The sequence below is a fragment of the Melopsittacus undulatus genome, chromosome 1 (genome assembly GCF_012275295.1).
Source record: "Melopsittacus undulatus isolate bMelUnd1 chromosome 1, bMelUnd1.mat.Z, whole genome shotgun sequence".
Classification (NCBI taxonomy): domain Eukaryota; kingdom Metazoa; phylum Chordata; class Aves; order Psittaciformes; family Psittaculidae; genus Melopsittacus; species Melopsittacus undulatus.
Genome location: NC_047527.1, coordinates 138204083 through 138231051, shown reverse-complemented (window position 1 = coordinate 138231051; position 26969 = coordinate 138204083). Strand labels below are relative to the sequence as shown.

The following is a 26969-nucleotide window of genomic DNA, read 5'->3' as shown; positions in this document are numbered from 1 at the left end:
ACCATCTTAATATTTACATCATTTCAGTCACCTGCTTTTGTACACATGTAGCAGGTCATGAGAAACTATTACCTTCCATATCCCTGATGGCTATTTACAGTATGACTAATTTATTTCACCAGGCACTCTATTATAGATATGTACTGTATTAGGATACTGGTGTAAAATGCCATGTTGTTCAGAAGAATTGCTCTGGTTCAACATAATGTTTTTACATTTATACTACAGTGTTACTGCTTTTGAATTCAGTGCAGTTAAAGTGTCATAAAATTGAAATATAGGATGTGAACCTGTCTGCAGCCTGCGTATTTTTCACTTCAGAGACCAAATAATGGCAGCTGGCTGCATTCTGTATTTTATAGTTAAGAAAAAGCAATTTGTATGTTAGACTTTCCCTATGGTTATTCCTTGTAAGTACTAACGTATGCCATAGGATTGTTTATGTCCAAAGCACTCCAGAGTCAATAAGTATGATGTAGCTCTGATGGTGCCATGTCGGAAGGAACCTCCTTTGGCTTGGTTGTCCTCTCAGACTCTTCCCCTGAGCCAGTGTTGTTGGTCATGGCTAGAAATAATGTGTTGGGGAAAATGGGCATTTGGTCTTCCTTTGCTATTGCCACTTTTTTGTTATGACTTTTCTATCTTGATACTTTAAACTTTCTCTTATACATATTTAGTTCAAGTGAATGTGTTTTCTAGTACATTTTATTAGTAAGTAGAATTTGTCGATAGGATGGATAAATAAATAATGCTGTGAAAGCTTTTTCAAATCAAACCTTCAGTGCATCTGTTTGTTTTGTAATGCATTAATGGCAGCACACATGCCCGCTATTTCATTAATAATATTTCTTATTCAAGCTGAAATAGCTTATTTCTGGGTTAGTTTCTAGTACCACAAAGTAACAAAAGAGCGGTTGACTTTGACCTTAATTCACTTTACTCAGTGAGACATCAGTGTGCAAGGTCTGCTGCACAATTGTATTTCAGAATTATGTTTCTTTTAAGAAGACATCTCAAAGGTCACAAGAGACATTTGTCGAAAGATTTTCAATAACAGCTTGTTTGCAAGATGAAATTCCAAATTGGTAAATGAATAATGAATAGAGATGGAATTGAATATATAACAGTAACTTCTGGAAGTGGGTGAGGCAAACATGGCCTAGTCCAGTTTGAACAGGGAAAAAGGGAGTACACAACTTAGAATCATAGAATAGTTAGGGTTGGAAAGGACCTTAAGATCATCTAGTTCCAACCCCCCTGCCATGGGCAGGGACACCTCACACTAAACCATATCACCCAAGGCTTCAATTTGGAAGAGACACCTGAACTGTACAGATGTTTGAAATTTGTTTTTTTTTCCTGGATAATTCCATTTGTCCCACTATACTTGGAATTTTCTTTTTTTTTGAGGGGGATGGGGGTGTTGTTGTGGTTTTTTGTTGTTCCTGTTTTCTTTTTTCTCTGGTAACTTTTGTCTCAGTACTTCAGTTACTTCCTGCACTTATCTGCTTCTTTGCCGTCTTAGGGAGTACTTTGTTATTCATGAGGAGCTAAAGCAGTCATCACTTTCTCATGTCATCTTGCATTGCATCAGCTTCCTTTTTCAGATGAAATGGATGGGTGTAGCTCTCTGAAGTCTAGCAGAGCTGTTTGCTGGCGGTGGTTGCTCCATAGTAGCTTAAGCGTTTAAACGTTTCAGTTAATTTATGTTTATCCATGCAGTGCCAGGCTTGGGGTTTAAGCACCATTGAGGTAAATGGGCATTTTTACTGCAATGGTGATGTACCATTATCCCTACAGTCGTAATTGTAAAGATTTGCATTTTCAGTGGAGCCGGGTAAGGATTAAGAGCATAAACAGGAGAGAGGTGGGTTGTAGAGATATAACAGAGCATAATATGTCCTGCCAGCATCCTATAATTGCTAATGATGCCTTAGAAGAAGTAAAATAACTTGGGATTTTTGTTGGCAAGGTTGCCAATTAATTTGTTTACTAGTGGGTTGAAGGAATGGTGTATGGAGTATGAGAGCTGCCATGTAGCAAAAAATACCTTAACATTTCAGGTTTACTTGTCAGTCTGGAGCTACATTCAGGTTTGAGTAGAACTGAAATTCTAATGAAATAGAAAAACAGACTTTCTCCCATGCACTGTATGGTCTGCTCCGCTTTGATTTAGTTCCCCAATGGCATAAGACTGCTACCTATGTTAATGCATTAATATTCATTGGATAGATCAGTATTGCACTGTTGGAGCCAATAAATTTTGGTTTGGTTTAAAATCAGAGATGATATTTTATACATTATGTTAGCATACAATTTTTATTAGCATATCAGACTGTGAAAGAGTGATGCATTGCAGGAAAAAGCCGAGTATTTCAAGTTAATTGCTATTCTATTAAGTAGAAGTGGTGGTTTCAGCTTATGAGAGTGGAGAGAAATGTTTGGTTAATGAAAAGAGTGCTCAGAGTGATAATAACTGTTTGATGTAGTGAAGCTGCTGGCTGAAAACACCTCAGCGGTCAGAACTGAAGGCCCTCAGAAACAGGCGGTGAGATGAGACTAGTCCAGCATGCAGAAGCACTTATGGGATGAGCCCAAGGGGCAGCAGTGCCTGCTGAGGCCCCATTGCACTACTCGAAATAAAGCAAGCAATAAACAGCCACCAAGATAAAACATTCAACAGCAGGTTTGTCTGACCTGACCTGACCTGACCTGCTCTTTTTGTCCGTAACAGGTAGTGTGAGAGAGCAGCAACCACATTAAAGCACTGGGTTAGAGGGTAGCTGGTAGGTGCAGGTATGATCCAGCAGATTGCTGGGGCTGTGCTCTGCCAGCATGCTGCCAGCCTGCTTGGGCGAGCAGCTCTTCTCACAGGAGCCACAGTGAGGGCAGGGTATTAAGGCAGGCTGCTTTCTTGGCTGCTTTCCTTCTCCCCTGCTTAGCCTCCTTGCTTTGGGATAGATGTGGAGCCATCACTTTTTGGGACATGTCACCAAGTGCAAGCACAGGCACTTAAGTTTCTTCTTGTTTTCCTTCCACACACCCTACAGCTTCATAGTTCCTTCTCCGTTCTCCATGGAGGGGTTGCAGATGAAATCATAGTGGAGGACAGGAATTCAGCTTCCACTGCCTGCTACAGAGATCTCTGGAAATGTTGAAGGAAAGCTCCTGAGACTCGTTCTGACTCAAAATGCAACAGCAGTTTTCTTCCACATACCCCTCTTCAGAGATGCTCTCAACAGCTAACACTGATTTCTGTGTCCCCTGGTAGAGCACTGCAGCACTACAGGGCAGTTTTTGTTGGATTAGAAATATGTACCCCCCTGAACTGGAGATTGGATTTGTTTACTTCTGTCTCTCTGTCTTCCTACCTTGTCTCTGCTTTGTTCCAGCACACAGGGCTGCTTGGTTTTGAAATGTGCTCTGTTATTTGAGGCAGCAGAAGTATTTGAGTTCATTTGATGATGATGTCTAAAGGTCAGTTTTGAACTGAGATTCTGCTGCTGCACAAAGTTCAGGGCAAGGTGGCTCCATCCCCAGAAAGCTCAGAGAGGATGGGAGAAAGACTGTGCTGCTTTTCTCCCTCTTAGAGGGATGGAGAGTAAAACAGGGAGCATGTGGAAGAGTTAGAACTTAAACTCAGTGTCTAACTTTTACTGTCCTTTAACTGCAAAACCATCCTTTATCATTTTCAGATGTCAGTGCTCTCTACCAGTATGTCCCTGAGCTGTGTCAGAGCATCTGTTGTTTGCTTTCATATAGGTAAAGATTCGTTTTTCAGTTCTGAAATTAGGTTATCTTCACAATATTTACAGATGAAGGAACTGGACTTAAACTGGATCTGAGTTAAAAAGTGCTTGATATTGCTTCTAGCCTCAGATTTTGGTAGGTTTTTAGCTTAGCTTTTAAAGAGGTTTTTACTAGTGCCTTTTTTTCATCATTAAGTAAATACTTAAGATGAAGTTAAATGCTTACTTCAGTGATCATCAGAATCTGTGTTCATCCAGGGTAGTCTGGGGAATATATTTCTGTATTTCTGTATGTCATTTTAATCTTTACTGAATTAGCAGTTCATGTAAATTCTGTCATAGGAGAATACTTCTGTAGATCTGGTCATGAGTGCCAAGATTGAGTGCCTTTTCAGTGGCAAGAGTTCTGGGCTGTAAGGGATAAATCAGAGTGTCTGGCTCTGTCTACTGTTATATGGTGCATGAATAAAATTATGATAATTGATAAACATAAGTTCTTGATACTTCAGTGTAGAATATATTCTGATCATTGATACTGAGCTGTTAACACCATGCCACTCATTTTTCTGAGCCTACGATGCTTATATATAATTCTGGATGGCTTGTTGGCTGAAATAAATCACTCCCACCCTACTGAAATCAATGGAGCAATTGTAAGCATAATAAATCAATGTTTGGCACACTAATATAAAAATCTTTATTGAATTAGAATATCATGGGGGTTTCACTCTGTTGTAGACTGCTCTCTTTTTTTACCTCCTAGGCGGTATTTGCTTAGTGCTGATTATGCTACTTTATTCCCATTTATACTGACAGAATCACAGAATCATTAAGGTTGATCTGGAGATCATCCAGTCCAACCCCTTGCAAGGCAGGGCCCTAGAGCAGGTTACAGAGGAATGTGTCCTGGTGGGCTTTGAAAGCTTCCAGAGAGGGAGACTGCACAACCTCCCTGGGCAGCAGGGAGTGCTCTGCAACCCTCAGTGTAAAGAAGTTCTTCCTTGTGTTGAGGTGAAACTTCTTGTGATTTATTTTATGGCCATTGCTCTTCGTCCTGCCACTGGCCACCACAGAAAGAGTCTGGCACCATCCTTCTGGCACCCACCTTTGGGATATTGATCTGCATTAATGAGATCCCTTCTCAGCCTCCTCTTCTCTAGACTAAACAGGCACAGCTCCCTCAGTCTCTCCTCGTAAGAGAGGTGCTCCAGACCCCAATCATCCTTGTAGCCTCCGCTGGACCCTCTCCAGTAGCTCCGTGTCTTTCTTCACTTTTTGATTAATTTAAAGCTAATACAAATTTTGTAGCCCTTCTTAAGTAAACCATGCAGGTATTTGTCAGCTATTGTTCAGAAGACAATAAAGATAGTAATTTAGATGCAGAATAAGTGGTGCAGGAATGTAGTGCACTAGCACAGTCTAGGGTATGCAAAAAGTAGTATGCCTGCTAAGCTAACACTCCTCTACAGCAGTGGCAGCAGTCAGGGAACAGCTATGAAATCCCAGCTGGATCTGGTGCAAAATAACACCTGTACTTTGAAGGATACTGTAAGTTAAAGTTGAACCTATTTTAAGTGAAATTGTAAGCTGCAAGGCTTTCTTCAGAGCTGGCATCAAACCATTCTGGCACCTAATCAGTCATCTCTTCCATTGTTATGAAACCAATGGAGCATTTTCAAGTGAGTGTTCTGACATTAGCACTTGTACAGGACTCTCCTGCTATATTAAAAGCACCTGCAATGTATTTCTTGGGGAGGTGTGATTTGCAGCTAATGATCATGGAGCACAACCTCACGTTGATTTTTTTGTCAGTGGTTTTGTGCACAGCCACTGCATGGTTAGGGGGAAGCTCACATTTCACAGCTCCTGTTAGCCAAGGGTTATGTCATCATAAATTGTCTGCGGCAGAGCTTGGCATTCTCCTGAACTTCACTGTCTAATGGCACCAATCATGTGTATTGTGGACTTCATCAGATACACATGACTGCTCTCAAATCTGGCCTCCTCACTTCGGTGGAGACTGAGTTTTGGACCCTAATGAGCAAGAAGCTGGGAGGAAATGTGATTCTTCTAGACAATAAATTAGTTTCAGAAAAGAAGCATTTCTCTATTGAAAATGTTTACCACTTGGGGACTTCGGACCAAACTTCGCACAGCAGTGGTGAAAGCAAATTGGCATCGGATAAAATGATGCACTGAAAACAAACTGCTGAGCAAAAGGATATAGGCGTATCTTTGAAAATATAGTTAAGTCAGGTGCTGTTCTGTAGTGCACCTTAAGCAGGGAAAGATATGCTCAGGGTGAGCTGCAGTTTGCTTTAGAATAATTCACTTTTCAGTAGAAATAAGTTATTACAAAACTTTGATCTAGAATAATGTTATTCATTATGTGATGTGTCACTTCAGTAAAAATTTAATGTAAATATATTGAGGTTGTTTTTTCTTATGCTCTCAGAAGGAACTAAATCTTCGCTGATTTTCTCAACATTTACAAGCAAAGCTTCCTAATGTATTAATAAATCAGCCGAAGTTATCCCTAGTGTGTTTTAGTGATGCTTCATGGTTTTAAAATTTGTTTCATTTCTTTTTAATACCATCTTCTTCTGTTTTCTAGCTGTCTTTGTGCAGCATTCAGATGAAACTGTTCTCTTAATAGCTGGGAGGATGCTGTGACTGGTACTTATGCCTCTGACATGGATAGCCCTCCTGCTACCCTTTTGCTTTGCCTTTTATCTGTTGGATGCTTGCTGCACACTATAATCACAAGCACTTTTAGGTCAGCAACTGCTGTGTTTTATTTTTAAACTGTACTTGTTAGCAGTTGGACATAACACCAAACCTGATTTTGGGTTCTAAATGCTGCCATAATGTGAATATTTAATGATAATAAAATGCTTTGCTTCTGCCTCATTTGGAGTTCCACCTAATCTGACTAAACAATCAGCAGTTAGTAGGCAGATCTAAATGAAATATTATTACTCTATAAAACTGTTTAAATTTGAATAGCCTTTTATTTAAGATGCATAAGCATTTTTCCAACATTTGGTCTGTTAGGCAAAGTATATGCTGTGAAAGAAGCATTTATTGCTCACTTATAAAAATAAAATATAATATTGGTAAGTTAGCTGGAAGCCTGTATATATTCTAAAGTGATGATAAGGTAAGATAAGCAGCAGAGCTAAGCCAAAATTGCTCTGGAGGTCTTTCTGAATAGCTGTCAGTTTTATGTTCTCCTAACACAATAATGGGCACTCCCAGGAGGTGGGAGTCTCATGGGATAATTATTCTTCTGAGGTTTAGACTGGCTTTGCTATGCCTTTTCCACAGATAGGTAAGACTGCCTTATAATTATTCTCCTCCTCTTTCAGTAGATTTTTCAAATGTAGAAATTAATAGAATTAATTTTGTATACATGCACTGTACTTACATTAGCTAGCATATTAATGAATTTCAAGCTATATTGAATGCTATCAGATGGCAATAGTAAGTGGTCCAGTTAAGCTTTTATCTTACAAATTGGATTTAAGTTTCACTGTGCTTGCCTTCTGAGATGTGTTTCTTTTTAATATTCAGGTCTATTTTCTGCTGTAATAAGCAAGTATATTTAATCCCTCAGCCTGGTTTAACTTTAACTGTTCTTGAAAATAACAAGCATAAGCAGTAAGAGTTTAAAATAAGTGTATATTTCATAATTGTGGAATATCTTTATAGCTCCTGGTGTACAAGCTGACACAGTTGCTCACTGTCTCTCTGTGAGCATCAAATAATGTTGATGAAAAGAAGCAAAAACTTGGCAAGAACTCAGCTTTATTGAGGATGGTTTGTAGTGCAGCACACTGGCTTAGTCATTAGTTACAAACCTTAAGTGCTGCCAATAAACCCACAGACAACCAGCAGCCTCAGCCTCAGGATTCTCAAGAAAATCTATGTTTTGGGAGGTGTAGCTGCTAGAATTATCTGACAAGCTCTGACAGGCTTTCCTATATCATATACAAACATACTGGAAAAGCTGGAAAATCTTAAATAAATGTTTCATGTGGATCAATGTCTTTACAAGGTGAAGTATCTGTCCTAGTTCTGAAGGTTTGGAGAGGAGAGCATTAGCTCATCTTTTTACCCAGCTTTTGTGGCTTCCAAGATGGGAGCAGAACTGAAGAGTGGTGGTTGCTCTGAGACTTGCAGTTCTTGCTCAGCACCAACCCTTCCCTTTAGCCTAAAAAAGTTGGATCATATAGCTTTGGAGATTTGCCAGATCTTTCCAGAGGAAAGGCTTGAAGTTGTTTTGCTCTTCCTTCTCTGTGTTCCGGAGTAACATTAGTCAGTTTTGAGTCTCTGAGCATGTAGACACACGTTCTTTCTTTGGGAGTGATTTTTGACTTGAACATGAACCTTGTTTCATTAGATGAAGACTGGTATGTTATCAGAGGACAAAGCTCTCCTTGGATTCATTACTAGGAAGCAATTGATGGAAAGCTTTTATTTTCTGTCCATAGTTATTGATCTGCCAGCATACTGGTACCTCCATACATGCCCTGTGAACTGAGGCACAGGAATTAAATGGCTTCTATAATTCTGCAGTGCTTTTAGCCAGGTTTCATTGTCAAGGCCATGATTATGTCACAGCATTTAAAGAATTGACTCATTTGCTGTTTAAAGAGGAGGCTGTGCTAGGTCATAAAGATAGGCTGCTGGTTTTAGCCCACAGAAAAAGATGAGGATATCGGATGTCTAAACTTTTTGTCATTCAGAGTATGAATCACAGTAAAAAGTGCACTTGCTGGAAGTTTAAAGCAAATGTATTTACTAAGCTTTTGATGACTATTGCTTCTTTTCTCTGTCTGCCATGAAATATATTAAATATTATTGTGCCAAAACCATAGCCCTATTCATAATTAATTGACCTTACACAAAGTGTTTTAGTGGAATGAGTTAGAGGGTTTGTTCAAAATTCTGGCACCTGTGTGCATCTTCAAAAATAACTCCTAGGAAGATGGTATTTTTTCCTTAATGTACCAATGTTTGATCAGTGATCTGATGGATGAGCTTTTAAATACTGGCTTGACTGTCTTTTGAGTGTATCTGCAAGAAAAATAGGGTAAGAAACAAACTTGTACTTTCTACAAGGGTGAAAAACAATTCCAGAAAAATTACAGAAAAAAAGCATGCTTTCCTCTTCCTTTGTTATTTATGTAAGAAAAACCAGCCTCTCTCTGATAATATAGAAGCAAAATCCATGTTTACATGGGAATTACTGCTTTCACTGTGTTTGATTTACTTACCACACATAAAGAAGCTTTGTATGCTATGAGACATTTAAATGTGTTATTATTGTGTTGTATGCATCTTTAAAAATTGCAAAGTAGGGAATCAGGATATTAGCCAGGCTGTAGTCACATTTTCCTCTACACCTTACTGTGGCTAAATTTTGTCCTCCCACTCAATGCCACTGGAGGCACTCGTACAGCTGTCCTATGAGCACCGGTTTGGATTTGTTTTGATGATGAAAATATTAGAGAACCATGGGATTTGCCTCATATGACATGCCATTAACCAGTGGTTCTCTAGGGAAAATGCCGTCAACATTGCCAGTTGCAAAGTGAAGTTGGTTAGTGTTAGTGTTGGTTAGTTTGATAAAACTTGTGGAAAACATAAGTGTATTTTAAGTTTTATAGTGTCATACGTGGTATTTTGCAAATACATGGTACTGTGAGAACTCGTTATCAACTGTAAAAGGGCTAGGCTACAGTAAAAAGCTCTTGGAAGAATTACAGACTTACACTGGGCAATTAAAATTCCTCCTGAGTAAGGAAACAATACACAAACCATATTCTTCTGAGGAGAAATAGTCCATAATAGTTTTCTGGTGATTTTAAATACTGGTAGTAACAATTTTATTGCTAAGATTGCAGGGAGGAAAGTGTAGTTACATAGGCATAAGGCATTACAAGACATAATCTTGTCAGCATAAACATATTATTATAAAACCGAATTTTAGATCCAAATAACAGCTGTAGGAACAACAATAGCTGGGGAGCAGTTAAATGGTGGGTGGTGGTATAATAGAAGATGCTTGTGAAATGTTTGTCCATTTGTACAACGCAGTTAAACAGAAAGTGGGTCACTCAGTAATAGCTGATATTGATTAATCAAAACTAACTTTTAAAAAGAGATAAACTGAAGATCCAGGAAACTTCACATAAAATAATAATTCAATTGGCATGGAATGCAATTTACACATTTAAAACTGTTCACCAAAGAAAGTAATTAAAAGAGAAATAACATGGTTTTGTAACAGAGGAAGTACACAGGTAGAGTATTGTCTCTTATCCTAGGAGAGCCCTGATTATTCAGAGTTTTATCAGAGAGCTGTGGGAATGATGAGTATGTTTTGCAGGTGGGTGGTGTTTTTCCTGTTTTTCATGTTTTAATGTATAGAAGCAAATATTGCAGCAATACTGCAGGACCTGTAAAGGAAGCCAAAGAGAGGTCTAATTGTTTGCTAAACTTCTATTCTCCTGCAGGTCATTATGCCTGCACTGGATGGCAGAGTAGTTCTCATCTCTTATGTCTGAGGCTTTAAATTGTATTTAGGCTGCAGAGTTCAGTAAGGTGCCCAGTGTATGTGAGTAGCGCCTGTGCTGAGTACAAAACATTTTGTGATTTTTGTAAGTTATTAATGTAAATTATCTGAAACGCATGATGAGATGAACTACTGGGTTTCCACTTGTTTCAGTTAGACTACAGTTTTAGCCTTTAAAAGTACTTCTATTTCTATATCCAGAGAAGAGCCAATGTGGGCTAGATAGAGAAGATCGAAATGATGTCTGAAAAGCTGTAGAACAGCCTCCATACTCAACTGCAGGACTAGGGCCATGCCATACCCTTGGATACAAGGAAACACTTGTGCCCTTGCCTAGAGGGATGATAAAATGACACATGTCAAAAATAACAGAGTTACCAGAAGCAATGATTTGGATTTTGCCGAAGGTTAATAAGTTTTCAGGGAATGTGCTGGCTCCTTTGACAAGCCAGATAAACGGGCATCATGTCAATGTGTGAGTGCATTTCTGGAACAGGGAATGTGCTGACACTGCTTCAATATAAATGCTCTAATTGAAATACTTCATGGTGACCCTTTTAATGCCGTATTTTTTTGGCATTATTATGGTTATTTCAGTCCCATGTTTTTTCATACAATGCCTGGACTGCTCCACTGAGCACAGGGATCATTGGCTGGAGGTTTAAGGGAGGGGATTAGGATGCAATAAGTGAATGACTGGAAATGCATTGCCACATTCTGCACAGTGATAAAATAGCTGAGCTATTCTCTTATATGCCAGCTGATTATCTGGTCTTGATTTTTAGCCAGGAACTAACTGGTCCTTAGTTAGAAGCTAAAGTATATCTGTATAAGATAGGAGGTCTGCTAATGTGATGCAATTTCATTTATGTCGTGTGTTTATTCCTACCAAATAAATGTCAGTTTTTCAGTCATACAGAGCCCTGATTGTGCCATTTTAATGTCTTGATATTTCTGGTTTATAGATCTAAAACATGAAAATGTGAAAATAACTGTTACATTTTAGTTACACTGACATTAGTGTTAAAATGGAGAATGATAACAAGCATTGAGGTATAATTTTTAGTGACCAGATTAAATTTAATGGAAGCTGTTAATTTAAACAGATTTTTTGGCAATCAAACATAAAGCAGATATTTTTTATTTTCTTTATTGTCTACTTTTCTAGTTTTTAGACATAAACCTTTAATGATCTGCATGAGGAAAATCTTCATTGTTGTTCCATGAATAAAATGTTTCAAAGCACCTAAATCATGGGGGCTTTTAAATGCCATCCAAGATCAAATAGATTCAGTGGGATTCAGCATTAAAAAGGACCTACCTGCCTAAGATTAGGCAGTGGGAATACCCGTGTGCACTATGAAATCTTACATAGCTCCCAAGAAATATGTCAAGCATGGGGAATATCTGCATCAGCTTGCTTAGATGCCTGTCATGTTCTTTGCTCATTGGAAGAGCCTGTTTAATTCTATTTCTTGAGCCCTACACAGTAGCCCTAAGAAAGCCTAGTCTCCTAAACAGACTTCTAAAACTGGAATTGTACAAAATACCTTTCCCTCTTACACTTCTCCTATTGCTGTTAAGAATCCTGTTATTCCTTCTCTACATTTCTAAATTTTGAACAATATTTTCAACACTTTTAAATCTGTGCAAAACAGGCAGATTTATTAATTAAGTGCAATATTGCTCCAAATGGATGGTCATAGCTGGCTGAACAGCACTTACAAACTGCAGAACACAGGTCCTTAAGGTTTTATTCTGGAAGTTTCGCCATGGATTCAAATGATTCATGTCTCCTGTGATCTGCTGGAGGAGGTCCCTAATAATTCACTTATTTCACAGACGTATTTTATTTGATACCTGGTAATTCTTCTAAATTATTAGACTTACCTATTTGCATGGTCTTCCATCTGCACTGTAGTAAACCGACAGTATGTGTGGACTGACCACCTGCCTATTAGTGGAAAGATACTGTTTTGAAATCTGAAGCAAAAGCAGGAGAGAGTGTAATTTGGAAAGACTCTGATCTGTAGAACAGACTAAATGAGCTACCTTTACAGCAGTGGCTTCTAATAGAAAGTTTATGGTAGGCAAAAGCAAAAGATACAAAGTAGCTGTCAATTTGTATTGTGGTTATTAAAAGCTTACTGTTTCAGTCTAATTGCTGTGCAAAAGAGAACTCCAGCCCTTTTGTGAGCATTTTTTGACATTTTAAATTACACGATATTGCAGGGTTTTTTTTTTTTTTTTTTTAAAGAGAATAGCGTAGTGGGAAGCACCCATCATATGAATTAATACACCAATTATAAACTGTGTTGCAAATAAACAACTTGATCATTTCATTTCTGTGCCTTATGCTGAAAGTTGAAGTGTCTCATTAAAACGAGCTGAATTCTCATTCCATATTTTACCTGTCCCTGTGCTGATGATGAGAAAGTTCAGCAATAGAGCTGGCAACTACAGGCTCCTCCGTGGGCAACTGTGCGCTCTGAATGAAACATTAAACAGAGCTTTTGACACACTGAAATGTTTCAACAGCTTCATTGCTAATTATTATCTGCAAGAGAATTAATTTTGCTCTTCAAAGGAGCAGTGACTTTTCAGGAGTTAGAGAGAGGTGCTCATCTGACAGTTTGATTGTTTGTGACTTAAAAAATAAGAGTGTTCTTTCTCAAAGTGTAGTCAGATGTGCCTGCGAGGACAGTTACTTTATGTAGTAGCAGTAATCATAACGCCCAAACACATATACTAAGTGACAATCAAACCTAGAAAAAAGTGGCTGGTTCAAACAGTTTGCAAAATGACTGCAACATGAGATAGCTGTGTATGCATATGTATTAATTGGTGACAGGGCAAAATAAATGAAAATAGCCCTTCTCCATCCACAAGTTTAGCCATTAGGGGCTCAAATAAGATGAAAATGAGCTTCTATAATTGGTAAGTTTTAAGCACAGAGTGGAAATTAAATAATGCAGCAATGTTTAATGTGTTGAAGTAGAACTGACCTTATCAAAGAAGCTCCATTATTACTCTTTCACTCTAATCTCCATACACTAATATATGCTGAGGACCACCCAGCTAGAAAATGGCTTGTCAGAAAAGGACCTTTAGGCCCTGGTGTACACCAAGCTGTGGATGAGCCAGCAGTGTGCCCTTCTCTCACAGGATGGTGGCATCTTAGACTGCTTTAGGAGGAGTGTTGCCAGCAGGATGAGGGAGGTGATCTTGCCCTCTGCTCAACACTGTGGTGAGGCCATACCTGGAGTTCTGTGTCCTCAGTACAAAAGATATGGACATGCTGGAGAGAGTCCTGCGAAGGGCCACTAAGTTGATGCAGGGATTGAAGCATGTCTCCTATGAAGAAAGGCTGGGACTGTTCAGCCTTGAGATGGGAAGGCTCAGGGAAGTCTTACCAAAGTGTATAAATACCTGAAGAGAAGATGCAAAGAAGACAGAGCTAGGCTGTGCCCAGTGACACGGCCAATGGTGATAGGCACAAAAATGAAACACAGGAGACTCTGTCTCAACATCAGGAAACAATTCTTTGCTGTGAGGGTGACTGAGCACTAACTCAGGTTGCCCTGGGAGGTTATGGAGTCTCCATCCTTGGAGATACTCAAAAAACCATTTGGACACCGTCCTGGGCAGCCTGCTGTAGGTGACCCTGCTTGAGCAGGTGGGTTGGACCAGATGACTTCCAGAGGGGCCTTTCAACCTCAGCCATTCTGTGATTCTGTGATGTCTGTTCCCATCATAGTCAATTGTATACTGTAATTCTGGCTGTATGAAGAAAAATATAAGAATACCATATACGCCTAAAGAGTACAAACGCTTCATCTTTCACATGTCCTTTTACTCAACAGTTACATGTTATTGTTATATATGTAATTATATAAAAAATTAAATTAATATACTTAAATATTTTGGAAGCAAAGCTATAAATATGAAAGTGTATATAGTAAACCAGTGAAAAACGTCTTTAAAGGAAATATACAAAAGGCATCCAAATACTAATAATTATTAGTCTTGATTCTGAAAATAACAATAGAAGATAAAAAAATTAGTAACTAGGCTTGTTCATCCGGTGTATTATTTATCTGTACACTGCCAGTAAGCCAATTGGCTCTTCCTCACACACAAGTGTCCTTTCTTGCACATGTAGGTCATAGTTTTAAAATTAGTTGCTACTGGAAAGGAAGTCTGAAGTTCAGACAATGGTGGCAAAACATCCAAGCTGTGGCAGTTCTTCCAAGATGAACTGCAGAATAGATTTTAGAAACCTTTAGAAAGATCAATCAAAAAAACCCAAAAAATCTTTTCCTGTTTCACAGTGGCTATGAAGAAATTGGCAAAGAATGGTGGTCCCCCTTTGGTGGCTGTCCTGCTACTAGTCCGCATAACTCTCTACTAGAACAGAAATCATTAATACTTCTTAGAATATCTAGAACTGAGCATGGCATATAGGGACAGTATGTTTATTTGTTACTGTTCCACTTATAATCAGAAATGCCATTTATAAGTCAGAAATATTTGATTTATGTGGCATAATTTGTGATCCTTTCTGTAAAACAGTTTCTTCTTTGCTCTTAGCGGTCTTGGTAGTGAGAAGAGCCAAAGTTTTAGCTTAGTTGATATCTTACTAGACCTGCTTTAGCTAGGTCAGTACTATCAAAACAAGCAGCATTGACATTACATCATCATCTTCACAAAGTACAAGGAAGTAGTAAAAAGCAATTCAGTCATTCCAGTGTCTTTCACAACTATATCCAGAAAGGTGTCACTTTGGTACAGTGCCAGGCACGGTGAAGAACAAGGTTTGAAGTCCATGGATAACTTCACTTACTCTATAATTAATGCAAGCCTATTTCTCAGAAATTGCTTAAGAATTTCTCTGAGTAACACATTAACCATTTACCACCCATTATTTACAGGAATGCTGTCTTCTATTTCTTAAAAAAACTATCTTGTGTAGTTTTACTTTTATCTGGATGCTTAAATCTTTGCCAGCTTTTTGTACTCCCTTTACTGTAGTCTTATTACACTTATTCAGCTTTACTATGCTCCATCAGCTTTATGAAAATATTTTATTCCTAAAATGCTTTTCATCATCTCTGCTCTGTGAAGAGTACAGCAAATAAAGCGAAGAGCTAACCTGCTTTTCCTTACTCCCACTTTCCAGTTCCAGTTGGCTTGACATTTTTCTCCAGTATCTTTTCATGTCGATTATGCATGCAGTGAGAAACCTTCTGGTAGCTGTAATATTACCCAAGAGTCAGCATTCACCATTCCTTGTGCCTTTTTGTTGAGCACACAACTAATTTCTAGTTACTTTTTCGGTCTAATAAATACTAACCTTCTCAACTTGTATGTTTCAAAGCTTTCAATTAGTGGGATCACCTGCACTATTATTTGTGGAAGTCTGACATGTTTTTTTGCCAGTTCTAGTCTTTTCCATGAGTACTCCTTTTTCTAAGGTCATTTCTGATACAATATTGTAAGAGTCAAAATAATATAAAAGACCTAAACTAGACATTCTGTAATATTTTACGTGGGTCTCTCTAGACTTAGAAAGGTGTTTCATAGATGGCCCTTGGACATTTAGTTGAGTTTTTCAGAACTGATACTTATTTTGTGCTCTGAATTTCTCCTTTGACAACTGCTTTCAACCTCAGCTGTCTCAGTTTCTGAATTTAGACAGGAAGTCACTGACAAAAGCGTGAACCCTTCAAGAAAACAGCAGTTGAAGAGACCCTGTCTTACCACCTGAGAGTACTTCAGTGAACCCTTTTTCCCATGCTGCCAATCACAGTTGTGATAGGTATTATGATCAAAGTTTATACTAAGAATATCATTTAATGAGAGATCAATTGTGGGCATTTGTCATTTTTGCCAAGTCTGACTGATTCATTAGTTAATTTATTGATTGATTTTTGCTAAGTGGCCTCAAAACTGAGGTCTGAGACCATTGCCATGTGCAGGACTGAAAGCAGAAGCTGTGGGAGTTCAGGTGTCACTTAGTAACTGATCCAACCACCCAAACTATTATTGGCAACTTCTGTGCACCTGCTTTGTTAAACCTCGTGATGGAGAATGAAGTGTGATTTAATGAGTAGAGCTAGCTTATAGTAAGAGAGGACTAATAAAAAGAGAAGCAGAACAGAAATCTCAGAAAAGGGCAAATAATAGTAAACCAGTCTGCTAAAGCAGGATTTGTCTCATGTGACCTCTGATTTAAGAAGGGCAGAAGTTTAGTCTAATCTGGTATAGTCAGGGAGTCTTAAGATTGTATCATTCAAGGAGAGTCAATGTATTTATGCAGTGACTCAGACATGGTAATTGCTGTCCTGAAGCTAATTTCCATGTGAACAGCCATGTAGAATGGCACCTTGACTGTGTATGTCCCATGTATAGACAGGCCCAGTGGCTTCCTTCCACAAGGAGCAAGAGGTCTGTATCAGGGCTACATTAAACATCTCCCTGATTCTTAAGCACAACCTCTGTCTCCAGGTTGTACTCAAACTAATGGTTCCTTATTACCCTACAAATGGATGCAATCAAATGTCACACATGATAGCTTGACAATAAACAGTATTATGCTATTACCTCTATGGGGTTTTTTCCCTGTGATTAAGGGACATGTTATCAGCTGAAGGGATTGTAGAGGAGGTTGCAGGATGAGTGGGGAGCCAGTGACACATGGTTTTACTCTAAGTGTGCTGCCCTTAAGAATAATTTTAACTATTGAGGAATTGTTCTGTCTGTTCTTTACTGGGCTGACAGGTTCATAACCGTGACAGATCTAACATAGTCATTGGGGGTTTTGTATTATGACTATTTCCTGGATGATTGTTCTCCACCTAGGCTGCAGTGTTTCCACACTACCAGTCAGTCTCAAGTTAATGAAGCACTTTATGGCCACTTGTAGATCAGCTTTCACTGTTCAATTTACTGTGTTCTTTCTAAATAATTTGGAAGACTAAAGCAACAACTGATACCTGTAGAGTTTTCATTGTTTCTCCTGCTATTATTTTCTTTTCTGAAGTCACAAGTGTAGATAATTGGATATTTGCATTATATCAATGTTTCTCCAATTGGAAAAATATATTGTGAACAAGCAAATCCAGAAGTTCTCTTGAAGAAGTGTGACAGAGGAATTTAATACACAATATTATGGTGTTATGGTAAATATATGTGGAGCAACAGATGTATAGGGAGAAAAAAATAATATATTACCATTATAATGTGAGAGGAGAAAAAAATTAGGTTTTGCATGAATAAATTTCACTGGTCTCATGAATAGCTTCATATAATTTAAAATAATCTGTCTGTATAATGAACTTTCAAGCTAATTACTCTTGGATTGCTACAGTACAGTATAACTCTGTCAGTCTGAGAGTGCTCTGAATTTTGCCAGAGTTGTGAAGTGGATACAGTTGAAACTGGAATTGAATGGATTTCCCAATCAACATATTTGCAAAGTGTCATAGGGTATTTTTTCCAGGCAGTAACTGTGACCATTGCTTGATTTAAAGCAACTGAGTTAAAAGTGGTAGATGGTAGTTACTGATTAACATTCGTAGTAAACAGACTTTTGCAGGGATATATTTAAAGTGGTTGTGTGTATATAAATAGACAAGGAGCATGAACCATGCAACTATAATTGAATTACATTAGCATAACTTAAGTAGAAGTTCAGTAAATACCAAACACCTTAATTAACTTGCACAGTATTAGGAGGTTAATGACATAAGCCCTGTAAATGACTCTTCAAAGTGTTTGGCAACATGGCAGTTCAGAGCCAAACTAGTACCCAGTACCCCACCCTTTGTGGCTGGTGTATGGTAACTTTAACTCCTCCTGCTCAAGCTTGGCCTCCGCTGGGATTTCTGGAAGTTGAAGCAACAGCCTTTGTTGCAGAGAGCTGGAAAAACCTCCCTGTGGAGCAGGATCATACACTCACCATGCCCTCCAGCTGAGCCTGTCTGCTTCCCAGCCTGGAAACCCCTTTGCTTGCTGGGCTTTTAACCTGGGGAAAGGGGGAGTTAGCCGAGGCTCCAGAAACTTACACTTTTAAACACAGAAGCTCTATTCCCTTTGCCAAAAAATTGCCCATGAGCATCATACAACTCTTACAGTAACAGAAGACACCAACTCCTTTTGTGCCCCTTCAACTGCTATAGGCAGTAATTGTCTGTTTCCAATTGCAGGGTTTGCAGTCTTTGATAACTTTTTTATTATTATTTTTGCTGATGCAATTTCTGGAAAATATGCCAATTACATACATAGTGGGCTCAAGAAGTGTAATTGAATCTTGGTTTTGGAAGTGTTGGGTCTGTGCACTGGAGTCCAGCCTGAGCTGCGCATCTTTTTAGCTGAGGCATATGTTATTCATTGATGCTTATTCTAAAACCTTAACAGCGGGGTTAGAAGCCCAATTGAAAAGCAGCAGTGATTTGTTGGTTTATTGTGCCAAGAAAAGTAAATAAATAATGTAGTTACTAGTCTAGCTAATTATTTTAAAAATACTGGTGAGTCAGGAAACTGTATGCAAATTGGTAAGAAATTAATTCCTGTTACATTTGAATAATTTGGAAAAAGCACATTGCATCCGTGGTTGAAGATTGTATTCTTCTCTCACATAGGAAACAGTACTGTAAATGAGCTAGCATGGCTCTTGGGAAAGAAATGCGAATTTTGCTGACAAGCTGAGGTCTCTCAGCAGAAAAATGCATGCTGACACTTTGACCCAGTGGCCAAATGACTGATTTCTTTCCCTCTTTTTACTTCTATTTCAGATGCTGAAGAATACCAGCCTCCAATATGGAAATCATACTGTGAGTATACAAGAAGTTTTAATAACCTCAGTACCTTAGCAAGGTGTCACTGTTAGGTCTTTTCCCTTTCTTTGTTTAGAAAAAAAAAGAAGACATAAATGTACTAGGTGGTTGTAGAAGTTACTGTATAAGACAGCAGCAAAACCTGAGCTTTTCTGATTCTCTGTGGAGCGAGTACAACAGGATTATGAGTGCCAGACTCTTTGGGTTGCCTTACAAGTGTTCAAATCCTGGGTTTCATGGTTTCTCTGCTGAGATTTTCAGGAAGGATTCCAGAGGTAGAGGTTAATGCTTCATGTGTTTACTAAAGGTCAGGCTTGAGTATACTTGTCTTTTTACATGGGTCACCAGATTGCTCTAAGATAATAATATATTTGATCCCTAGCAATAGAGGCCAATTTTTGAAGTGGTGGTTTAGAAGTTGGAGACACCACTATCAGTTCTTTGAACCTTCCTGTCTGCTTTTAAAAAAAATCATTTACATAGACAGTAAATTTTCATAGACATAGGCAGTGCAGAAGTGTATATTTTATGCTCTTTTTGCTTTGTTCCTAATGTAATTTCTAGTAAAGTTGCATAGATCTAAGGCAAAACATAGGCTTTTAAAACCCTTATTAAAGATGGCCTTTAAATTTGACCATTTTATTTTAAACCCTTACTTGAAATTTAATGGAATGGTACCTTTGGGGTTTGAGTTTTTTGCTTTGGGGGTGGTGGTTGCTGTTTTCAGATATAGAACTATCCTAAGCAAAATTCATCTCTTTTATTGTGGCAACTTCAAATTCAGTACAGTGCCATTACCAAAAGACAAGGATCACAGTAGTTACATGCATGTACATGTATAATTTTAGACTGGAATAAACTTGTTGACTTCACTTATATGCACATTAAACAACCATGCTGACTTCAAAGACATAACCTCTGTTACCCAAGAATGATATTCTGCCTTAAAATGGACTGGGATTTTTTCAACCAATATTTGATTATACCATTAAATTATAAAAATTGCTTCTCAAAACACTGTTTTCTAGAGGCTTTTTTTTTGTTGTTGTTACGATATTTGGAATGTATAAGTCCAAAGTCAGCAAAAGTGTATTGATTGGAGTTGGACCATTTCAGGGTACTTTGCAGGGTACTTGTAAAGAAGCAGGCACTTGAGCGGGTTTTTTTTAGCAGAGAAATCTGGCTTACTCAAAATCAGTGGAAAAGCTCCCATTGACTCTGCTGAGACGAGGATTTGAAATGACAGATGTTTCCTTTTTTGAAGGAAGCTTTTGCTAAAAAGTCAGGGAATAGCGCAAGCCTTTACATACCTTCTCTTAGTTGCCCCACTGATGCAGCAGATATCACGGGTATGCAGTGAAAAAGTTGGTTACTTTTGTGTGAGAGCTTACACATAGTCCAAAAAACTTTTTTAAAATTAAAAAGTAAAACCCCAGAATGAACTAATAGAATATGCATATATAATTTCCTGTTCAGATATACGCAGGATGCCAATATTGTGGTAATGAAAAAGTATGGCCTCAGCATCTGAACCCCATGCATGAATGACCTTGGAAACATTTAAGCAGCTCCAAAATGCAGAAAATAGTTTAAGGTTACAGAGGTTTACTGCTGAGACTGCTAAGCCACAGACATACGTTTTTCATTGCAGTATTAGGTAACGTATGCTTCTTTACTCTCCTAGAAAAATGCCAATCTGGTAAATTAATTATAGAGGTTACATCCAACTATAGCATTAGTCTATGATGTAATCTAACTGTCCTCTCCCATCACGGTTTTAATGTATTATTTCACTCTTAGCAGCTTGTGTTTTTTGCCTGTTTAACAGTTATTTTCAGTGTATTTTAGGTAGTAACTTTACAAGTTTCATAGCATACTAGTAAGTTACTTAGCGTATAGTTTTAATTTCTTTTTTAAATCCTGCGTAAATTTAGGTGCACTATGTTGCTTTGTATTGACATCACAATCAAGGCTTCAATCCTTCTAGCTTCTCAACAAAGGCAGATTTTCCTGCTTATGCAGGCAAAATATTCAACTGAAGTGTTGCACATATCCATGGGTAAATGCCGATCAAAGTGAAGCAGCTTTCAGAATCCAAGCCTTACCCTTTGGCATAATGTGCAAGCTTGTTTCAGCTGTATTTGGAAAAGATGGGCACTTCTAACTCAGAAGATCCTCGCTTGTGACGAATTGTTAGAAGGTGCATAGGTTTCACAGATTACAAGGTTTTTCAGACTCTTTCTGATAGCCTTGTGACACAGAGAATGAAAGAAATGGCAAGAATGATTTTGTATTACCAGAAAGGGACTTGGGGAAGAAATCTAGAAAGGTACTAGCAGTCAGCAGTCTCTAGGTAGCGGATTTAATTGCATTTATACCTGGGTGACAGATCAACAAATAAATACCCAGTAACAGATTTATTTTTGTACTCTGCTGCATGTTAGGAATATTGCATGAAGCGGCATTTTGCTTATTTACCATCACTGATGTATGAAAGAAAGGAGGATAAGAATCACGGACATGTGGGTTGTTAGGGACTTCCGAGGCAAGCTGATCCAGCTTCCCACTCAAAGCATGACTGCTGTCAGCTCTTGAGCAGAACAGCCATGGCTTTATCGACTTGAGTCCTGAAAGCCTTCAGGGGTGGAGCCTCTGCCACCTTTGTGGGTAACCCGTTCCAGTGCTGCACTGCTCTCTTAGAACAGAACCAAAGATCTTACCTGCTTCATATGATGAGCAGGCAATTTGTTTGAGTGCTGAAACAGTGTAGTCATTTTGACTTCCAGCTGCAGCGTGTACGTGCTTGGGTTTTGAAGAGATATAAAACCACTCTTCTTCTCCTTTTACCACCGTTGAGATTGGCATGTGCTAAGTAAATTGTATGTCAATGCCACTTCAATGTTTATTTGCATTATTTAAGATCAGTTTGTTGGCGTGAAGCAATGTGGCAAGGCACAGAGCATCAGCTGATGCCACGCTTCAGCTCCTCACAAAGCTTCTCTGCCTTCCGCCCTTCACCAAATAAAAGGAACAGTGTCTGAAACTCAGTTTTGCTAGAAAAATTAAAGCTGTATTTCAGCCAGGCACTTAGGTTCCTAATTAAGCATGTGAGTAATCCAGCAGAAATAGGACAGCTCATATTGTTCAAGCTCAGTGCATGGATAAATGCCCGCGGTGAGGACGAGGAGGAAAAACTAGGGAACTCTGTGAAGTGTTCTCAGAGAGAAGGCAGTATGTTTCTTTGCTGCTTTATGAAAGTGATGATACGAATTTTTCCTCTCCGCTGGAGCATCACTGAACACTAGTCATAGGTGAGTTAACGGAGAAAGTTTGAGTTCCTGGCACACTGCAGAATGAAAAAAGTATGAAGAAATTGGTGATAGCCTTCTTCTCTGGCAGAAAAGGAGTAAGTGTTCATTCTTGTACATCATCTGCTTGTTTCTTAGAGCAGATTTCAGAATTAGAGAGCTCTTTCTAAAACTGGTTGTAGAATTTCCTTTATTCATCCCAGGAGACAAGAGTCATCCTCTAGCAGGAACAAGAGATCCATATTCTAACTGGTTACTTTGCATCTCAAATTAATGTTCCCCTAGAAATTAAAAAATAAATTAAAGTTTTGTTAACTTTCTAAGTTCCCAGGAGATTATGATACTGTGGATTCTGGCAAACTACCTAAATTATGAAACTGATAAGGACGCTAAAGGGCCAATTAAATGCTACTGTGTTTTTCTGTTGCAGCATATTGCTGCATTTTGGTCTCAGATTTACCGTGCAGCATTATCACACATTTCATTTATATCTAATGTTGAACAAAAAGTTACTGCACACTGATGCTGTTCTCTTAAGCAGTAATTATGCATTTTCTTTTTGCATGAAGTTGACTTTTTATAAGGTTAATTTTCTCAGGGCTAAAATAATAATTTATCATTATGTTCAAGTGTCGTGTTTTTTATGATCAGAGTGAGTTTGTCTAACCTGCCTGTCAGTTCTAAATGCTGGAATAGACTGGGTCGGATGTTGATCACTGCTTACCACTATCCTAAATAAGTGTGGGTTTTTTAATTGTTTCAGTTAACCGTATCTTTATACATTGGATTCTGGTTTAAGGTTTTCAGGAGTGGAAGGGAGGAGCCAGGGAGGCAAGGCTTGCTTGTCATTTGAGCAAGTAAATGAAGGGCCCAGGCTTTCTGAACTTCTGGCTATCCCCTGGACCCTGCTGGGGTCTCACTGATGTCAGCCAGTGCCCAGCACTCTGGCTAAAGTGTATAATGAAATCAGGCAGAGCTGCAGGATGTTCAGCACTTCTGAAAATGAGGTCATTTAATGAAGTGTCTGTGCTCGTTGGAACTTAGCTGGAGGACACATTTTTCTCAAGTCACCTTGTGTTCATAGCCCATTAGATTTCATACAGCAGTTATTTGAAGCAGAAACAGGAGAAAACCTTTCTAGAGAAGAACACAGCTTTTGGTAGGGTCGCATTTGCTTTGCTCCTTAATACCTTTGTCTGTGAGGTACTGCCTTTTCCTAGTTTTTCTCTTAACTGCATTTTCACTGCCGTTTTATCTCCACCACCCTTTGCCTTGCTGTGTGCCTTTTCTGAGTACCCTTGGCCACTGTATGCCATGTCTTTTCTCTGTTGTTTGTCTCCTTGAACTGCTTGGCATCCCTTACCACAAAGCCACTGGTGGTTCTCTGTCATTTCTTCCTGCTCCCAATCAGTCTTCTCTCCCTCTGTCTAATGGTTCTGCATCCCTCTTCAGTAGTTCCACTAGGTTGTCTTTCTGTCAGTTTAATGTCTTTCAATTTAAAGCTAATATGGCCAAATCTGAATTCGTTATCGTTCCCAGGAAACCATTTCCCATTCATGATGTTTTCTGTGATTACCACCATTCACAATCTCAATCATGCTTGTTACTTGGGGACATTTTCTTATCCTGCACATTTAGAGTTGCATATAATTTATTATTACTATTATTTATTTGTATAGTAATAATCTTACTACATTTTTCTCTGATGTATTTCTAAATCAGATATCTTTCTCAGTTCAGATTATTGTGCAGATTAATAACCTATGCCTCTCTGAGAACGACAGCAACCTTTCCCAGTCTATTCAAAATACAGTTGTTAAGATGATTTGTCTTCCTTGCATTCATCAAGAATCCCTGCACTGATTCATCCCACTGCATCCTATCAGCATCCAGGTTTTTGTATTTGCTTTCAAGTCTTTCATATATCTGCCCTCTCCTATTAGTCATTCCTTCCTTTGTTTTATGAAATGCTGACTCTTCTCTTCACCCTTGCTTCCCCAGTGCTATCAACTTCAGAGATCCTTTTGGTCATTTCAGAGAGCTCTTTGCTCTTCACATTTCTTACAAATGTAGCACATCACAATGTGATCTTCAGACCAACTTGTTTTGCATCTAGCAATCAAGGTATCTTAGAAACAGCTCTACTGGCTTAATTTGCTATGTCAGTTACTATTTAACAGATTTGATTATTGAAAAATAGGATTTTTATGAAGTATGTTTTTAATTACAATTTATATAAATAATCTGGGGAAACAGATCTTTTACTTTAAATGGGAAGCAATAATATTATTGCAATATTTCGAATCCTTACAGTTCCTTCTCTCTACTGGAAATGTATGGGAGAAAAAAAAAAAGTTACTATTTTCCTCTTGGATATGTTTAGTATTAAGCATCAGTAACCTTCTGAATCAGTGGTTATGCTAATTTCAGGCATTCAGAGTTGGACTCTAAAATCATAACCTTAGACTCCAGAATAATCAGTTTTTAAAAGTGATCTGTGATTTTTGAAGCAAAAAAAATCACAATTTTCTTGGCAACTCTTATGGATACACAAGTCATTTGATCACAGAAGAGTAGAAGGAAGGTTTTGAATCTTAGTCATCAGATTGTAAGGGGTAAGAAAGACCACAAGTTATCAGGAAAAGTACTGGGAGATCAGGCAGTGATGAATGATGCAGGTTAAATCCAAAGCCTTAGTATGAATTCAGAACAGGATCACATCCATATGCATTAAAACTGCTAGGGAATATGAGAAACTACAAACTCTTTCTGTTTCCCTCTGAAGAAACAGAGATGAAGGTTGGGTTTGGGAAAGAAGAGATTATGTTTTTTTCCACTTTTTCATTAGCAGAGAAGCCCCCAAAACCTTTCGCATCCCCTCAGTGACAAACCTGGGAGCAAGCTGAAGACTTCACTTTTTGAATTTCACTGCTCCTAACCCCATTCAAAGAGAAAGTGCAGAAGGTGGGAGAAGGTGTTGAAAAGTAACACATCATTTCAGTTCACTTAATGCAACAGGGCTTCTGTGTTTGTAAAATCTACAGGCATTTATATTCCTGCCATAATCTACCACCTTTCAGGGCATAATTCTGAGCTTCACAAGCCTTGTGAAGAGCCCTGTCCTAGAAACTTGGTCTTTTAAAAGAATTCATAGGCACGACATGATCTTTCCAAATACAAGAAGGTCAGCGTATGGAAGGCCTTTCTCGAGGGAGGCAAGGCAAACCTCTGGGATTTTTACTGGAGTTACAGAGAGACAGTCTGTCTGTGCTGGAATTGATTACTGTCATTGCATGTCAGCTTCTTCTCACAACTCTGGAGTGGAAAGGAAAGAGAGGATCTCATTAAATGCATGCATTGAAGAGGCTAGGGGCCAGGATTTAGTGACTACCCCTAGCCTCAGGTCTCTCTCTTCCAGTTCTCAGATGATTCGCAAAATTGATCCAGGGCCATTTGAATAGGGCATAATTGCTTTGAAAGGAATGTTTGCTTGCAGAAAGTAATTGCCAGAAGATCTTGAAATAAATTATGAAATTGTGTTGAACCCTTGCAAAAACTTTTTCATGGCCTATCCAAAAAAATACTGGTGTTACTGGTACGCAATCTGTTCTTGAGTTGTTACAGCATGGTATATGCAAAAGTAAGGTTTTATCCTGAGATACACCTAATAAATCTTTCTACCTGGTCTTCCCACTTATAGAGATGTAATAACAAATACAAAATGAGATACATCTCTAAAAATTAAACTAGCAATCAGTTCAGTTAGTGTGCAGGTCAACAACCAATTTTCATATAAATGACTTAGCTACACTGAAATCCCTCAGTTTTCTGCCCTTTTCTTTACATTTGCATTTTCCTTTGCAGCCTCTGGCTAAAAAGACTCATCTGAATAAAAGTTTATGTGTGTTGCCGTCTTCTAATGATCTGTACATTTTTGTGTTTGACAGTGTATCAGTTGCAACAAGAGGCACCACGTCCCAAGAGAATCATCTGTCCTCGGGAGGTCAGTTCTTCTTTCTCTCTACCTTGTTAAAGCTGATGAATTGTCAGCAGTATATGATTACCAAAAAATCTTTTGTACAGTCTGTGGGTAGTATTTGCTTTAATTTTTCTAAGCCATTATTTTACAGAATCATTTTTTTACAGTTGATTAATTAAAGCAGATTAATATTTGCTAATTAGGCATGGAGGCCTCACTCTACCACTAGAAGCCATTTCATTAGGCAAATGCTCATTAATCATTGCTCGGCGTGCTTTTCGGTATACCAACTAAAGTTTTGTGTTTCCATGTCAAAAGGAAGGCAGATGTTTTCCTGCAATAGAATCAGCTAGGTTGGAAAAGACCTTGAAGATCATCAAGTCCAACCGTTACCCCAGCACTGCTAAGTCCATCTCTAAAGTATATCACTGAGGGCCTCATCTACGTTTTTTGAACATGATACACACAGCTCCAGTTTGTTGAATGCATTCTGCTAGGGATTGTGTTCAAGTGAAA

The 26969-nt window shown here is 38.4% G+C and overlaps 1 protein-coding gene across 1 annotated transcript in view; it reads left to right on the top strand.

Annotated features, from left to right (window-relative positions):
* The window catches only part of CHN2 (chimerin 2), a 166584-nt gene that overhangs the window by 52359 nt on the left and 87256 nt on the right, over nucleotides 1–26969 (top strand). The window contains exons 2-3 of the mRNA XM_005144437.3: nucleotides 19125–19163; nucleotides 26422–26477. Coding sequence (XP_005144494.2) covers nucleotides 19125–19163; nucleotides 26422–26477 — 95 coding nt within the window. The remainder of the gene's footprint in view (nucleotides 1–19124; nucleotides 19164–26421; nucleotides 26478–26969) is intronic.